The sequence below is a fragment of the Malurus melanocephalus genome, unplaced genomic scaffold (assembly GCF_030028575.1).
Source record: "Malurus melanocephalus ecotype Western Australia unplaced genomic scaffold, MMel_1.1 scaffold_273, whole genome shotgun sequence".
Taxonomy (NCBI): domain Eukaryota; kingdom Metazoa; phylum Chordata; class Aves; order Passeriformes; family Maluridae; genus Malurus; species Malurus melanocephalus.
In genome coordinates this window covers 985217-1000786 of record NW_026623505.1, presented here as the reverse complement: position 1 = coordinate 1000786, position 15570 = coordinate 985217, and the positions used below count along the sequence as shown (strand labels likewise).

The 15570-nt window shown below is 40.5% G+C and overlaps 2 protein-coding genes across 2 annotated transcripts in view; one reads left to right on the top strand and one right to left on the bottom strand.

Annotated features, from left to right (window-relative positions):
* Positions 1 to 4005: 4005 nt before the first annotated feature.
* On the bottom strand, positions 4006 to 15526 carry HMMR (hyaluronan mediated motility receptor). The gene is made up of 18 exons (XM_057376196.1): positions 15425 to 15526; positions 14890 to 14988; positions 14230 to 14306; positions 13322 to 13402; positions 12585 to 12773; positions 12263 to 12349; positions 11882 to 11982; positions 10770 to 10844; positions 10456 to 10634; positions 9524 to 9672; positions 9013 to 9227; positions 8316 to 8432; positions 7378 to 7536; positions 6310 to 6462; positions 6101 to 6200; positions 5685 to 5861; positions 5020 to 5182; positions 4006 to 4385 (listed from the first exon to the last, which is right to left on the bottom strand). Exons 1-18 carry the CDS (start codon positions 15477 to 15479, stop codon positions 4366 to 4368), a joined length of 2196 nt encoding a protein of 731 aa, XP_057232179.1. The 5' UTR covers positions 15480 to 15526; the 3' UTR covers positions 4006 to 4365.
* The window catches only part of NUDCD2 (NudC domain containing 2), a 3777-nt gene continuing 3684 nt past the window's right edge, over positions 15478 to 15570 (top strand). The window contains exon 1 of the mRNA XM_057376198.1: positions 15478 to 15483. Coding sequence (XP_057232181.1) covers positions 15478 to 15483 — 6 coding nt within the window. The remainder of the gene's footprint in view (positions 15484 to 15570) is intronic.

The following is a 15570-nucleotide window of genomic DNA, read 5'->3' as shown; positions in this document are numbered from 1 at the left end:
TTAAAGGGGCGGGCGCGGCCCGCGGGAGAGCAAACAGCGCACGTGGTGGAGGGGAACGGGGCGGGGTGCTCGGAGACGGTACACAGTGTGCAGGGATCAAACACAACACTGAGCTCGGAAAGCATGACATCGAATAACCCTTACTARCCTTTATAATGAAACACAGGGATGGGCAGCTTAGGGCGATGAGCACACGCTGGGCTGGGACCTGTGGTCCTGTTTATAGTACTTCCAGCAGCAATCAAAGTTATCACAGTAATCACAGGTGTTGTTGTGTTTTAACATTTGACCGCAGTGCACCTGTYACAACTGTAATCTTTCTATTGTGGTCTTTGTTTTGTAGAAAAGGAAGCGGAACTTTGGAATTAGACCAAAGTGTCTTACTACCCTTCATATAGCTCTGTCCCTTATGCCCAAGAAATTAYTTCATTTAACCTTTTAAAATGGCAGAAAATAATGAGCATTCAGAGTTCAATCTAAAAGGAACTTGTAAATCCCACAGAGAAGAGAGAAGCTGTGTGCAAGAGGGCAACCACTGTTTACAGCACTCTCCCTATACTATCATTCCACATTTTTAGTGCAAGATTTGAAGGTAGCAGCATCGACAAAGTGTTACTGTACCATTTTTGACCCACAAAGGCAGAGACTGCACCTAGTACTGTTTTACCACAAGAACTGAAGTTAAGTAGATGCATAAAAACCACTAGTCAAAACTCACTTTAGCTACATTCACACTTGTGTCTACCCGGATGAATTTATTTCAACTTGACTTGATTTAAACTGTTTCAACTGGTAGTAGTCAAAGAAGAACACCAGCAACGTCCACCAACATTTAATAGAACAATGCTAAAATTTAATAGAATATTGCAAACGACCTTTACTTATGACAACTAACATTCAAAGGATGAAAAAGTGTACATATATAAAAAAATTGTAATAAACCACTTGAGCCAGTTTCTGCCTTCATGGAATGCAGATGCCTGTTTTTCTTCCTGTAACAAGCTCTTGCTATTTAATTCCCTTCCATTAACCTTAGAATTGTATTTCAAAATACCAATAATTCATAACTTGAAATGGAGAGGAAAAATCTACAAAGAAATACCAAACTCTTGAGCAGCATGGAGGTAAGAACTCCCAGCACATCTGATGTCRCACCACCTCCTCCCAACACAGACTAGAAGAGCTCCATGTGCATCTCCACAAACACCATGATGGAGAAATAAAAATTTTGTCTTCCAGGCTCAGAGCAAGAAGAAACAGCATCTCAAGCTACAATCAGCCTGTAAAATATCTTACCATCTTTGTCACCAGAATAAGTTAAATTACATGTAGTTTTTTGGATATTCATTATATAATCAGTTTTTTTTCTGTAATATTTACCTTCAGTTCCATATTGTRCTACCTATACATACAATTTTTTTATTGTTGTTACATTTCACTTTGTGAAACACTATGATTTTAGGGTGCAGCTAGACAAAAATTATATTGTTGTCTGTATCACAGTCACTTAAGCATAATGCATCCCTGGGTGACTAAATGGACCACTCATTAAATTCACATTTCAGACTGTGATTCACAGAGACTAAAGCATAATTAAGTCTCTCTCTCCCTCTGTCCTCCCCCCATTTTCTTTTCCCTAGATTTTGTAATCCAAGTGTGATAGCAACCTGTTAATGCAAACATCCAGAGCCTTACCTGCTCCATGTCCAGCAGCACTTCAGGCATTGCCAAACTACAGAAGGAATTACCAGCCTAGGAGCTCATTGCAGCTCAACYGTGCACTTGTCCCTTTGTCTGCTGTGCCTGCAGAGAGCACATGGACTGAGAGCAGCACCGGCTCTGTTGACCTTTGAAACCAAAACACAAATCCAAGCCTTACATCACGTGTRGCTCTGAATCCTGTTAAGCTTTTGGTCTGGTCCCAGTGGTACCATTTAAGCAGCTCAGTATGAGCTTCAATTTTTACTTCATAACAGCCAGCATGAGCAAGCACAGCCATTGTGTGTGTAAAATTCACTCAAAGCACTGGCGCTGAGTCTTATACGGTTTGTCTTTTATAGCAAACAGGAGGAGGGCTCTAATTAGGTCAGGCAGGTTGAGAATTCTAAGAGCTCTTCATTTTACATTTCAACTGAGCACAGCCCAGCTCTTGCTACAATACACAAAGTTGAACAATCAGAGAAATAACTTTGTGTTAAATCATGGATTTTCCAATTAAAAAAAAATCTTCCACAGCATGAAAGTAACGGATTCCTGCAGTGAATACTTAAGTCAGTTGAGCTATAAATATCAAGGTTTCAGTTTTAAATGTCATTTCATATGTGCATGAAAGTGGCAATGCCTGCTAGACTGAAGCTGACACAAAGCTCTCAATTTCCCCTTGAGTTCCACCTTTTGCTTCTCTCCCCASTCTGCTCTACACGATTTATCAATATTTTAAAGCTCAAGGATCACCCCTGCTGTAAGGCTAGCAGAATTATTTGCTGGTTCCCCTTCCTTCTGTCAATACAAACATGCTCATGGCAGCTGTATCAAACAAGGGTGCAGCAACGTTAAAATCCCAGTCCTGTGACACCTGCCATTTTTGGCTTCTCTTGGCRTATTTGTACTTCTGTCAAAAAGTCCTGCTAATTTGACATAGGACATGTCAAACACCAAAAATGAGGGGCATTCAAAAAAAAAGTRCCTTAACTCAGTGTGTCTATTTCTATGTTTTGAATTTGAATTTACTGTAATCTTCCATTATCATTCAGATAAATGCACATTTTCTCTACAAATTTTAGCCCAATTACATCTTTCACACAACAAAACTTGCTGGTTTTTCTCCCTAAGGATGGAACTCCAGTATCAGATAGCCTGTTTATTAAAATGTCTTTCAACACTTCAGGCTGCTAAATTGAATACCAASTACTCTCTTAATTAAAACACCTGAAGCTAATCCTCATCCTCAATCTTCAGAGGATCAAGTAATCCAGCAAATGCACAAAGACAACATTAACAGACAACATCTAGCAACTTCTGTCCTTGGACTTCAGGTGCATTGTCTGTATGTCATTTCCTAGGAATTATTAAATCTCTGGAAGCTCACAATGTCAGCATAAACAGCAATACCTTCCAACAGCTGGGTATTGCCCTTCTGCAGGACCTCTGCACAGAATATCTGCACAGGCATACAATAACAAGAACACACAGTTCCACCTTGCACTTAGGTTTGGTATTTACTTCTGTATYAAGAGAAATAAGAATTGCAGGTTCTAAGGATTGTACAATTCAGCTAAATAATTTCCCTAAGAAAGCTCTCTAAGACAAGAGAACATGTAGCTTTTGAGGCAAGACTGACATTGGGCTTTGTTATGAAACAAGTAGAACAAAGAACATCAGATCAATCACACTGYAATGCAATTTTTGGTTTTATCCCTGGTTTACAAAGGAAATGGACAAATTCTTTAAATTAAAATGTTTATTGTGCTAAAATAATTCCAAATGCAGTTAAATTCTTTCCCGCTTGTTGAAGTTCCAGTTTGTACAGTGGGTGTCCTCCTACCCAAGTGAGACAAGTTCTGTTGTTACTCCTTGTCACTAGCACTGAGCACTTACAACAGCTGGCTACAAAGATCTCATGGCAGTTTAGGAGTGCAGTGAGCACAGCATTGCTCTTAGGAACCTAATCTTAGCCACAGCACACAAACATTTAGATAAATGCAGTCAATTTGACTTTAACCTCAAACTGCYCTTCTGAAGATTAACAGCTGCAGTATCTAGCCTCAGGATTTAAATTATCATATACTGAAAATAGATCCCATAGAATATCAAAATGAAGTGTACAGTCCCATTTTCTACACTCATTCTGTATTGTGTAGGCCACAGAAGTAAAAGGGTCTCTTGGCAGTACTGCTACCATTGGTACCAAAGCAGCTAGAAACAGAAAAAAAATCATTTTACCTAGAATTGTATACATGAGASACAAAAAAATTAAAAATATTTATATAAAAAAAAATCAAACAATTTGCATGAAACTGATTTAATTTGTCATCTAATTCTCCAGTGCTTATTCACCTTTTCCAAGCTCAAGAAGCTCTGTTCAAAACTGGACTACGCAGCTTCAGCAGACCCAAAAAAGTGCAACAGTGAACACTTTTCAGAGTTCATGCTTGTGAAATTGTGTTACCAGGAGCCAGGAACATGCAGTCACCTGYTGCTTCTCAATAAAACATAGTTTTTCTAAAAATATATAATTTTAAATAATTTTTCYAGTGCTCCTACTGATTTGCATTATGTACAGCATCCAAGTTCACCTTGAAGAAGCAGTCTGTTGAAGTCTTCTGTACCACATGACTTTATGGCTGCTTTAATATCAACAACACTTCAAATTTTGTTTTTATTACCTGCAATAGAAAAAGGCTACTAAGTGTGCGTTTTTCACTATTGCTCCCACCACATGAAGACATTTTTTTGTCTCCTCAGGGGCAGAAGGCCCTACACTGAATCCAACAGAAAGCCATGACTTCAGCCCCTGGAACAGACACTCTAATGAAACTCTTTTCCCTATCCTGCTTTCCTTGGTGTGCCCCCATGCTCTCCATCTTTCCCTCCATTCCACATTTATCTGCAGGCCTTTTGCATCTKACCTTGACACTTCCAGTAGTGTAAGGTACTGTCAGGTAGCAGCTAAAGAATCAAGATGCAAAAGTGCTCTGGTTGAGTACTTGTACCCCACAACCCGTACAGGAGACACTTCCTGTCACCTCATCAGCTGTAATGTGTGAGCTGGGTGACAAAAGCCAAGTGGCTGTGCTGTCTGAGCTGGCACAGCACCTGTTCCTGTCAGCTTGGCAGGATTTGGGCTGGAAAGCACAACAGCAAACTGCACACTGGGAGTGCCCCATGGATGCATCCTCCAAGATCTGCTGTGAAACAAGAGATGCCATTCTCCTTCCCCAGATGCAGCAGAGTGTGCAAGGCTCTCCTACCTTCTTGGGTTTAGCTGAATAGGTACAAAGACTACATCAATAAGCTTACCTTCTTTCAGAGGTGTTTTTGGAGGAATATTTTCCTTGCTATCATGCAGAAAAGCTTTGGAAGGGTCAAAACGCTTAAYGCCCTGTACTGCACACAGCTGCTCCTGAAGATGTTTGCTGGTTTGCTTTTCCTTGGCTAGCAATGCACGCAGTTTTGAGACATCCTAGAGAAAACAAAATTTAGAAATTAGCTGAAAACCAGAAAAGCCTGCTTCATCATGTACAGAGGGAGCCCTTTTGCCTAATGCTAAACATACAGTTATTGGTGACATTAAAACCCAATCCAAACATATAGGTGTCAAGAAACCAGCAGCAGTGTACAGGTGCTGTCTAACACCACTAAGCAGTCTGGCAGTCTGACACTTTCAGCAGATAGTTTATTAASTCTAGGACACCCAAAAGAGGTACAAAAAGCCAAGCAAGCTCAGAGTAGARGTAGTTGTTTGTACAGCTGATCCCTCTACATGCTGTAAATTCAGTCAAAAATAAAAGWTTCTCTTGGCATTTCTGGAGACTGGTGGTTTATTGTAATCTGCTTCATGCAGGGAATTTAAGAACCACAGAAATAAGTAGCTTGTAGGATTAGTCTATAAATATTTAGAGCAACAAACAAAGGCATCAAGCACATTACTAACTTTCAGATTTCTTATTTTACATTGCACAAACCTGCTTCAGCTGGGTGTTGTTTTCCTTCAACTTCATAACATGCTTGATTTTTTGCTTCATGTTCTGGTGGCCAAGCAATTTAGCATATGCATCACTCAGTTTATTCAGTTCTTCTTGGGCTGCCCCATGCTCCTCCAGGAGTGCATTTTTCTCTGCTTCAAAAGCATCTAGTTGTTGCTGTAATACATTTCAATCTCTTAGAAATGTTTCAAMTAAGCATAGCTTTTTACTGAACTACAATTTGCCAAGGAAGATGAGTTTGGGAAGRGGAAAGCTGGTTCAATGAACAGTAACTTAGGAAACCACTACAGAAAAATGCCTTAGAAYGGGAAGCAGCATATTTAAGAGTAGAACTTCAGCCAACTGCCAAAGTCTCATGTTAACCCATACCAACAAACACCTACTTCACAACACACCTGAAAAGGCTTAACTTTGTTATGTAAATCTTCATACAGTTTACGCCAGGTCTTGATCTCTTTATTTAAGCTAGAGGTCACATCTTCACTTATGGTTTTCCTAAAAAGCAAGAAGTGGAGTTTCATTATGTTCATTGTTAGCTCTTGGCACTTCTTCCCAAAAGAACTTAGATGTGCCATAATGTGCAGTTATAGTTTGAGAAAATCACCTTGATCTTTCTGCTTCAAGTTGTCTTTTCAAATCTTCAGTTTGCTCTTCAAACTGTTCCTGAAGTTTGGTCATTTGTGCAAGGCAAGACTCCTTTGATCTCTCTGTTTCTGCTTCTTTTAGTGCAAGCTTGGTCTGGACTTCTAAAAGCATCCTGAGGAAAAAAACATAGTTCATTAATAAGCCTTCATTTTGTTTCTCCCAATACTCTCAATCTAAAACCCCCAAGTAACCATGGTTGAAAAGCTGTTAATAGAACTGAAACRAAGGTTTGCACAAACAGTGCCACAAAGAAAAGCAGTAGAGAAGRCAATTAAGTTAAAGATGAACAACATTTTGATCTTTTCCTGTAAAGATGCAAGCAAAGAATGATGTTTCTAATTCATGGCTGTTCAAAGCCAGCAGCTTTTAGCAGGGATAGTTTAGTAGTTAGGCTTTCCATGCAGAGATTTGGAGATTTGCTCTAGCAGGAACTGATCAAGACTGTTCAGTGTGGATGTATTCAAGATAACAAAAACCCTATATCTAAAAGCACTGACTTCTCTTCAGCCCTAGCTGTTTGCTCCACCCCTACCCTGCCACCTCACCCAGGAACTTGTACCAGTTCTAATAGAAACTGGAGACAATAAGCAGGTGGGGAGGAAAGAAAGGAAACATCTCAACCTGCACAGAACCATAGAGAACACAGATCACTAAACTGCTGTCAGACACTCAGAGAAACATATCCTCAGCTGCTGGCCTAACACAGCTTCTTGGGTATTATTGCTCATCAGCAGCACTGTGGTGCCTCACATTAGGCAGAGAACCTCAGTTTACATCACCACAGTGTGGCAGGTCATGAACGGTTAATTGGCATCTGCTTGTGAGCAGACTTTGAGGTGATATCATGCATATTAACCTAATAAATTTTGTCTGTCAGTATTTCCGACCTTCTGCACTGGAAAAGCAAGAAACTTCAGCTTACACCAAATACTGACTTATCCAGTAGAGCATCACAAAAAATTCCAGTTAGAAAGGCAAGCCTTCGTTTGCATTCCTTAGCTTAAGGAAGAGTGTGTCTGTGTAGTACCTTGCACATTCTTCATTTGCTTTGTTTTTAGCGTATTCTGCTTCTTGAAGCAAMTGCAGATTCTCTTTGCCTACTTTTTTTAGGTTGGCAACTTCTTCTTGCAGAGAGGTATTCTCCAATTTAAGACTGGAAATTTCTTCAGCTGATGTTTTCTTGTAGCTGGTATTACAGTACAAATAAAAAAAAATCTTGTTATTTCAGGCAAAACACAGATTGTATTATTCTTGTAAGGTGTGAACATGTCAAACTCATGCTAGCAAGTATCAGAGATTATATTATCACAAAATATAGCAATGTACTGGCACTGCTGAATCCAAAGGTAAAAAATAAACCACAACACAGTTCCATAAAGCTGTAAGTAGTAACACTAGGATGAATGCTGTAGTACAGATATTTCCATATTTTTGTAGCTACTCTAAAACACAAAAGACCTACTCTGTCTGAAGTTTAAAATAAACAAAGCACCTTGCTGTCTGGAGTTGGCATACACTGGATCCTTCAGGAGTGCCATGCATACCCAGCAATAACAGTTTCACTTTGTACATAGTTGTACAACCTGAATATTTTAAGGTAAAGCATTTGCAGTAACTGTAGTAAACTAATCTCAATCCCGTGCAAATTTTGAGTCTAAGCAATTCTTTTTGCAAGACATTCCAGTGCAAAGAAAGTTATCATCAGTAAYAAATCTCATTGTGATTCAAGAGCACATAACTCCTCCGACTGGTTACATTTTGGAAGAAGAAACATCTACTTTCCTGAGCTAGATACTGATACTGTCACACTCACCTAGTACTCAAGAAATAAATTCTAAATGCCATCAAATACCATCATAAAATCCTCTGCTCTAATGCTCAYATACAGTGTCAAGTACAAAGGCACATAAGTGAGCAGTGCATTTTATTGTCATCTGTCSTATACATTAATCAAACTTTAAATACCTTTCAAAGTCAGCAACAGTCTTTCCAAGCTCCTGCAGTGCATTGCTGTGCTCTTCTTGGATCTGCAATACAGCACTGCAGTGCATTTCCTTCATTTGCTCCAACTCTGCAGTCTTCCTGAAATAAAAATTCAGCATTGCATACTGGAGACAAGTATGTCTGAACACATCACCAAGTGCTGCTATCAGTTATGGCTTGAAGCAGCAGCAATAAATTGTGACAAACCAGAAACTTCTCATATACTCAATCTCCAGAAGAGGTATTACTAAGGATTTCCCCATGGAGATCTAGAATAGACTGAAGACCTAACAGTAAACTTATAATTCAAGAAACAKCTGGTTTCAAAATCCTTTCCCATCATTGCCCTCTCCAGGACAGAAACAGCCAGCACACGTCTCACAGAGCTTGTCCAGCACAGMAAAGTCACAGCACTACAATACCAGCCTTTAAAGCTAGTCCTAACTGGCTTTTTTTTTGTTGTTTTAATATAAAACAAAGTAAAACGGACTCAAGTTGTTACTGATACTGACTCAAGTTACTACTGGTAGTGAATAGATCCAATCATTATCAGTAATAGAAATAACTTCAGATCTGCTCAAGTCTCTAAAACATGAATTGGGCTCAGAAGCTCTTTTATATAACTGATTTAACATTTTTCCTTTCAAAGCTTTAGAATCGGAAAGTTTATTTCACAAACCCGTTCAACTTTTCTTGCRTCTGTGTGAGTTCAAGACTTTGAGATTTGATTTCCTGTTCCAATCGCTTCACCARCTTTTCAGCTTTCTTCTCCTTTGTATGCAATTGGTTCAGCTCCTTCATGGCATCATTCAGCTCTTCTTCCAGAAGATGTCTCTCACTTGTTACTTCATCTTCAAACTCCAGTAACTTCTGCTGCATTGATGCAGATGACTCCTGCGTGCCAGAGTACCACAGATTTTAAAACTCTCAATACTTTCTGGGTAGTACAAAGGTAATTTGCAGTGTTTACATTTCAGATCTATAGGAAGAACCAAAATTCCCCTCACACCAGCAACAATTCTTAGATTTATTAGATGACAGAAGTTCCTACAGGCCAGCACCCACTTTGCCATATTAATGATGATGTAATCAGTGGAATGCACATATCATGCATAACCTAAATCAGAAACAGTAGGGCCAATCCTTGGGATTACAATCTGTTTTTAKACTAATTTATAATCTGCATTTACCTTCTCTTGCTGCAGCTGAGATACGACCTCCTCATGTTTCTGAAGCAATTTTTGGTGTTCTTGTTCCACCGAATGAATTTTTTTTTTCAGGTCTTCTATTTCAGCATTCATACTCAGGAACTGTCCTTTGGTCTCAGACAACTCTTTCTCTGCATAGAGAAATTGTCAATATAACACAAATTCCCTTCTCTATCTTCAAATAAYTACAATATCTACTCTTCACAATACTTCCATTCCAGCTTTTGTTTGTTTTTCCCTTGCCTAACAAAAACGCAAGAGAACCCCAAACAAAAAAAATCCCACACCTTAAACCCATCTGGAAATTCCTCAAATTTGGCTCGAGGTACCACTTTAAAATAATTTTAACAGCAGGAGTGTTTGGACCAGACAATTAGCCTTCACCAGAACAGCAGAACAACTACATGAGCTCCCCAAAGGTTCTTCCACAAACTAGCACACAAAAGGCAGCTGGTACAGAAAACTGAGTACACGTCTCAGATGGCAGAGYTGCTGGTGCTGGGAGAGAAGGGGTAAGGAAGTGAAGAAGGATCCTTGCCACATTGCTAACACCTCAGTGAATCTGTGTACAAGCTGCTAACAGTGAATTCAGACATTATACTGCTTCTCACTGAACAGTAAGGAACAAGAACATAGTGTTCATCTCCAGATTAAAGCCACTCSTACAATTTTCATTGTATGCTAACTATCCAAGTTATACTCCATGGAAACAGTAATTCAGGCCTAACAGATGTCAGAGGAGAAGTGATTTCCCTGTTATCAAAAGCATGCCTTGGTGTTTCCAGCTGGAGCTCAGAGTCTTGTCATTTGGAACAAACCAGAATAAAATGACATTTTAGAGGAAACCCAATTGAGATGCTTCAATACCTATYATGATCCCACATAGGGAACAGTGTACAAGAGCTAACTATTACCTTTTTCCTGTTGAAGCAGTTGACACCTCTCATTTAGTTCTTTTATCAGTTTACRTGATTCCTCCTCTTTGGTTTTGAGGGTGTTCCTCAAGATCTCAATATYTTGGTCTTTTTTACTCAATGTCTCCTCCATCTGGGTGACTTCTAGTTTGTATTTCTCGGCTGTTTCTGCAACACTACTGCAGAAGAAAATTCAGACACTTTTTACCACYAAATTTCATTTGTAARCTTACACTTWAACACAAAAGAAAAATATTTAAGCWCTGCTGGTTTCCAAGAGGCAAACTGCCTTCTCGAGAACTATTTGCTGTTACCTGAGCTCTGTGATGTATTCCAGAAGTTTTTCAGTGTCAGACTTTTCTTCAACTTTCTCTCTTTCAGTAGCAGACCTGAAACCAGGCAGTTTTTAGGATATATTTTAAAAACTTGAGACTATCATGCCTCAGTTGAGCTGACAAACTGGTATTGGCCATGAAAAGTGATTACACCCTCTTTCATACTTGTTCCAGATGGTCATCTTATTTGTAGTAAAGGTGCTGAGCCATATTCTGCCACAAGCAAGATGCCAGAAACATAATAGTGCATTAACATAAGGCAGCTGCTGTAGCAAGTTAGCATCTCCTCCCTTTCTGACTTGCACTATCTGCATTACTACCTTTGGGTATTTTAACAGCCAGGTTAATGCTGCAGTGCCCATTGTACCAAGCTGACATAAAATATGGCTTGGCAGTTCATCCTTCCTAGGTCACTATCCTCAGCAATAGCTGCCATGTTAGTGCTGTTCCTGTGCAGCACATGACATTATTTGGGCAGCAGAGCAAGTGCTGAGAAGAACTCTGCTCTGAGTTCTGTCCCTCTGAGAAGAGGGATAGAACTCCCTCTCTATCCCCACAAAGTTGCTGAAGCCAAGAGACTGCAGGTGCCCTTCTGAGCATGTGCCTACACCAAAGCAGCTCTGAAGGCACCACAACAACTCTTCAGTGAACTTCTCTTGAGACCGTGAAGGCATTCATCAAATTCATGTCAAAAGCCTGGCTGCAGAATTAGCATTTCAGCTCCTAATCTAATGCTTTTCTATTCTTGCTTATTCCTAATTTAGTAGTCTAAAGGGCCAGAAATACCCACAAGAACATCATCCTCCAAGCACAACAGTTTTTTCTCCAAACAGAATCTTCTCTCCCACCCCATACCCAAGAAAACCCCACCCACACCACACTGGGAGACAAAGGGTTGACATGATACAGTTTGTCTTTTGGAAAAAGGTTAGATACACTAGAGAAACAATGTTTTGCATTCATTCCTGATTACATCAACTGATACTGTCTGTTCCTTCTCAGTAGGGAGACAGCCTCTATTTTCATGACTATAAAGCACAGAAAACACAGCTAGGTCATATCAACTCATCAATTCCCTTCCTAGCACTTACAGTTTCTCTTGTAACTGTGCTACTTTTCCTTTTGAATGTTCAAGATTCCTTTGCACTTCCTGCAGCTTCATTTCCATGTCTTCCTGTTTGGCCAGTGCAGTCTTAAAAAAAAACAAAGAAAACCCACATATTAACATGAGATTTGGTAAAGGAAAAAAAAAAAGACCTCGTGTAAGAGACAGTGGTAAACTGAAAACTAATTCATCACTGTGGTTTAATGATAGCACCTGCTACTATGCTAAATGTGATTGCAAGTACCCCTCAGTGAAGATATCAGCCACTTGTTACAACAACCACCACAAAGAGCTTCAAACTGTACTGAGGATCACTGCTTTTGTTCCTGAGCAGCTCAGAATTACTGTCCTGTGCAAATGATCATACCTTTTCCTTAGCATCCCTCATATTTCTGAGCTTCATCAACTCCATGCACAGGCTGCTCATTTTCTTCTGCACACCATCTTCAGACAGCTTGTTAGAGAAGAAGATAAAGCCAGTAAGCACAAGTCCTTTTTATTAACTGCTGCTCACACAACCCTTTCCAAGCCTTGCCTCTTGCTCTGTGTTAAGACAGAAGGGCACCAGATTCCAAACCAGACATGCTATATGTCCAAACACATTCTGATCAGCAATTAAAGCTTCCTCTTGCACAGGAARCTTAAAAACAGTGAAGACAAAGCAAAGAGGCACTTATTTGTCTGAATACCTTTGACTTCAGTAGTTCATTGCTTCTTGTTAGCTCCAGAAGCTGTTTCTTCAGGCATGCAACATTTGCCGAAAGAGAGGTTTTCTCCTGAACTGCAGAACTCAGTTTTGCTTCAATCTTAACAAAATCTTCCTCYAGAGCTTGAAGTTTTTTATCCTGCTCCCCACGTTCTCTCACTAATGCACGAATCTAAAACAAGAGGAATTTTCTGTATTTCCTACTACCATTAGTTTAGYCACTCCTAGAAAACCACAGGCATAAGAACCCAAACTGTATTAACTTTCATTCAGAATATATATCTTCAACTCTCATTCACAGGAAGACAGAAGAATTATCACCACAACTCTCTGTTAAAATACATCAAACAACAGCAACATTTAATTTGACTTATTTTATGCTACTGAGCCCATACACATTAAAATAAAAATTGTCTTAGCTTTGGTATGCAAGAGAAGCCAATTCTCCATTTTGGCTGTGACATTTGAGACACAAGGCTTCAATTAGTACACAGAAGTGTACTGATACAGTTTAGGGTGACTCTTAAGCATTAAAAGTAGGACAAACAGTCAGCAAAAAATCTCAGCWAACAATGGTTAAATAAAACGACCTTTTTAGGGTACCACACATAGGATTTAGTTCTCTTTTTGAAAAGACTAACAGGATACCTATTCACAATCAGCAGGAATTAATGCAAGTGGGAAACATGACAGGATTGCACTCACATAATATATTCATACCTCCTTCTCTAGTGCCTTCTGTTTCTTCTTCTCTTTCATAAGCATAAGATCTTTTCTAGTCTTCACAACTCCATTAGCGGGCTTTGGAAAAGAGATGCATTAGAAATCTCTAGCTGCATACTAGCTGAACACAGTTAAATGTAAGAGAGTGCTTCATGTAGGCAATACTACAAAGATACACACAAAATAAACAGCAAACCTTTCTCTCCCAGACAGGCCAGAAAAGTATCAGGTTAGGATGAGGTTTGCCACTGTACTGTCTCATCARCATTACTCTGAAGGGACAGCTCATAACCAAAGGGACAGGAAGAACAGGAATGAACTTGGAGAGTTTAGCAGACCCTAAGCTTTGTAAAAACACTTCTATAYCTTAACCACAGGTTGCTTTGCAGAGTTTCATCCTACACCATCAATACTTGCCAACTAAATTAGTAAGTCACGGTTATCATTGCTCTACTTATTAAGATATCTATCTTGAAATCATGTCCTTGCATAGGGCACTGAAAACCTGTACATGCAGTACCAACCCCTTCCTGTTCCTTTCACCACCAGGTCTCCACTCTGCCTTGCCCACTCCATGAAAGCAGGAAGAGAAACATCACCTCCTCAAAAAGAAGGGGCCACACCATAATTACMTGGTGAGCGTGAGAAAAAGGAATTCCAAAAGTATAACACCAAATATAACAAGCTGCTCTGTAGTCCCAAGTAAACACCCCATGACTCCCAAGGATGCAGCAATTTCATTTTTCCTGCGTAGTTACTAAAGAACACAAGCACAACAACGTATTCCATAGTTCAATTGAGTAGGTTAATGACAATTATATGAAGAGGCTTTATAGTTTATCTATAAAGTCAGAGAAGTTTATCTGGGATTTGACAGTGCTACAGACACCACAGCACAGTCTTACCGTTGATCCGAGAGATGTGAGTCTCCTTGCAGTTACTGGAGTGGGGGCACTCTTCTCACTGCTCAGATTTGTCTCACCTGCAAAAGGATGCAGAGGAGAATGGTAGAGGAAGAAGGTGTGCATGCACACAGGGAGGGAAATGCAACCAAATTAGACAAGGTTAATTAACTCTGTATACAAAAAACAACATCCCGCGTGGTTGTTGGATTATCAGCTTCACAGCCCAATACCAACTGCTTTTTTACTGCAATCAGCCAGTTCAATAGCAGTCATCTGGACACTTGACAAAGATTAGAGATAGACTACCAGATTACAGCCAGGTTTGATATTTCAGCTTCTGCCAAGTKTACCCACCACAATCCWGATCCATAATGATTGAGARACRAACTGAGAGAYGTTTTAAATATTAAACATGCATAAAAAGCTCTCTAAACCCAAGGTTAACAAAATAGTTTATTTGACTTCCTAATCAGCAGAAGTCACACATGAAGCTATTTTGGGAAGATTCCAATAGTCACGTTTTAAAAACCGCTCCTTTGAGCTGTAAAGGAGGCAATGAGTCTCTGCAACACAAACCAGTTTTTGAACAACAGAGCARTAACAGCACATAAACACTAACAATTATAGCATATCATTGTGTTCTGTGCAATTTTCACTTACTCTTCTGTTTCCTAACCCCTTGRCCTCCTTCAGAGGACAGCAAACTTCTGACTCCATCTGATGGCTTCGCGTTACGGGATCCTTGCAGGGGGGTACGTGCTAGAAATGAAATTTACAGAACAGCAAAGAACTATTAAGGTAAACGATACGGTTTTCAGCTTCGAAAAGTTGAGGCTGACAACACATCCAAGGACAATGTACACTCGCTGTAGGAGACTCGAACATCACCAAACGCTCTCGGTAGCAGCGCCCCAGCCGTGACAAGCCCCGCACATACCGCTTACAGCACTGCACTAGGGAACCAGAAGCCAGAAAGGCTTGGATTGTACACATTCACCGCTGTATTTGGCATGTCAAGGCTGTACACAAAACCGGGACCTTCTTCCTTAGGAAAGGATCCCTGCGAGAGCTCACAGGGTCCTCAGGCACGGCGCTACGGGCAGGGACACACCGAGGCCGGTCCCCGCTCGCTCGGGCACTGAGGAAAGGCTCAGTCCCGCACTCCCCGTGTCCCCTTTCCCCTCCCCTCACGTACCGGCGCTGCCATCGCGGTGGAGCTGGCGGCAAAGCGCGGCGCGCGCGGACGCCATGACGGCTCCGGACCCCGCGGCCCCGCGTTCAAAGGGACCAACGGCCGCCGCGCGCGCCGCCCCGCCAATCAGCTCCCGCCGCCCCGCCCGC